At 31.8% G+C, this 2,500-nt stretch overlaps 1 protein-coding gene across 1 annotated transcript in view; it reads left to right on the top strand.

Annotated features, from left to right (window-relative positions):
- Positions 1-2,500, top strand: part of LOC137630670 (carboxypeptidase D-like) — a 318,374-nt gene that overhangs the window by 242,534 nt on the left and 73,340 nt on the right. The window contains 1 exon segment of the mRNA XM_068362290.1: positions 425-546. Coding sequence (XP_068218391.1) covers positions 425-546 — 122 coding nt within the window.

Here is a 2,500-nt window from a genome sequence, read left to right as displayed (position 1 = left end):
TTTCTATAAATCCCCTTTACTGTTCCAGTTTTCTTTTTTCCAATCAATTCTCTAATGTTTTTATCTCTTAGCGTCCGACAATATACCATCATCGGAAATTTAATATATATATATATATATATATATATATATATATATATATATATATATATACTTACTGTATACTGTTTGTATGTTTACTGACACATTACCTGTGTTTTTAGTATTTCAGAAGACCTGGTTACTCATTTCATATTAAAATCTCACTAATATTCTATTGAATATATGAATAATACTATTTATCAACTATAGTATTAGTATTTATAACTATCATATAAAGAAAAAACGGCAGAATGTTTTTATGATACCATCACATAAAAAAAAAGATATAAAACTGTCTCTTTATTTATATTAAATTTATCTCTGATTTTCCCATTCCTTTCAGTCCTTCGACGAGCCTAGAATTTGCGTACCACGACTACGTCTCCATGACTTCCTTTCTGAGGTCGATGAGTGCCACCTATCCCAATCTGACGGCTCTCTACTCCATTGGGAAATCGATCCAAGGTAAGTTTCCGAAACTTTCTCCAGAGTTTAGGAAGCCAATACTGTCGCCAAGCCCGGATAAAAGAATGGGGCCGAGTGGATGGGGAAAGTCCTTTTCTCTGTCTAGCTTTCATTAGATTCTATAGATTATGGGATGGTCTGAGAGTTGTATTAAAATGGTCATTGTGTAAATTCCATAATCAAGGATTTTTCTGTATAATTCGTCGTGAGAATTAATGTTAATGATTTTTCTTACTTTTAACAAAATCTCTCTCTCTCTCTCTCCTCTCTCTCTCTCTCTCTCTCTCTCTCTCTCTCTCTCTCTCTCTCTCTCTCTCTCTTCAGCGAAACTATTGCGAGAATAATTTTTATCTCATAAAACGGTTACGTTTCTTATTCCATTTTTCAGAGAATGACATCAGTCCTTTATTCATTTGAAATGTTTTGTAATGTTATTTTACGAAGGGTCTATATTTTCATTTTGATATATGTATTAGAATAAGTGAATAGCTCCACTGAGCGTCATTACTAATGGACTGCGTGTCATTTTCTTCTTTAACGTCAAGATGAATTGTGTGTTAAAGAGTGGAGACTTTACAACTTCTGCAAGGAATGATTTGGAGTATTTATATGATCCTTTAAGTCACCTGTGACATAAATAGTCTTCTGCAAAACAGTGGACCTGAATCCTATGAGGTTAACCTTTGAATTAGCTTAATTTGTCTCTATAGAATATTTTTCTCATCCAAATCAAGTTCTGAAATTATATTTTGATATTAGTTCTTCCTTTAGTACATTGGATATCACTCCGTTGAAGAAAGAAAAGTAATAATACAGTATTTGTTCACAGGTAAAAATAATGGAAATATAAGTCATCCGGCTTCGTAAATTGGATAAAGGAATATCAGCCATTCAGTTTTAATACGCATAGAACCAAAATGGACAAAAATCCTATTACCAACATCTCTTACAGCAAACATTGAACACAAAATGAAAACCAAGAAACCCACAACATAAATTGCGGGTAAGATTTATCAAAACCATTTTAAGTTTTATAAAACTGTGAAGTAATGAGCACCTCACGACCCAAACACAATTGAAGTTGTCCACTAAACTTACAAAATAAAATACCTCGACAAACACGCCTGCTAAAAGATTCCTAAGTGAAATGAATAACAGTTATTCCCTCTATCTTGCTTATAGATGTTGCATAGTTCTTTACTACTTGATAGAGTAGTTTGGGAAAAGCTCCAAGTTTTTCAATTTAACCTGAAAGAATCGAGACTTTCCTTGAATAATAAAGGATATATCAAGGACTAAAATTACCTAATTTATTCATAGATTCTGGAATCCCAGCAAATCACTTATGAATAAAAAAAAAGGATATTATGCCGAAACCTTGCAATTGCTTACAGTTTAATCTCATGTCAAAGTAATCACATTCAATTACAAGTCTTGCTTTCGACCGCTCTTAAGGTCTATCATTAATTTCTCATTTACGTTTTCGAAGTTTCGAAGATGTTTTTTCCCATTGGCGGCCAAAACTTAGGAATTGTCTCCCTTTCTTGTTTCCGGATCTTATTCAAAGGGACGTCCATTGATCCCTAAAGGATTTAATCCCCATCTCCTTTTTTCTATTTTTCCCTGGTGTCGTTCTTTTCCACACACACACACACACATATACATATATATATATATATATATATATATATATGTGTGTGTGTGTGTGTGTGTGTGTGTGTACTATTTATACATATATATGTGTATACATAAAAGGTTCATATATATATGTATATATATATATATATATATATATATATATATATATATATATATATATAAACACTGTATTGTATATTATTATGTTGTTACCCATGAGAGCCGATAACTAAAATCTCACACCATTTCATTTTTCTGTAAGTTGCCTTTGGTATAAGTCTATGGTTCTTCAAGAGTTAACCTCTATAAATCTTAG

This window comes from Palaemon carinicauda, chromosome 38 (genome assembly GCF_036898095.1).
Source record: "Palaemon carinicauda isolate YSFRI2023 chromosome 38, ASM3689809v2, whole genome shotgun sequence".
Taxonomy (NCBI): Eukaryota; Metazoa; Arthropoda; class Malacostraca; order Decapoda; family Palaemonidae; genus Palaemon; species Palaemon carinicauda.
This window is presented reverse-complemented; position numbering and strand designations above follow the sequence as displayed.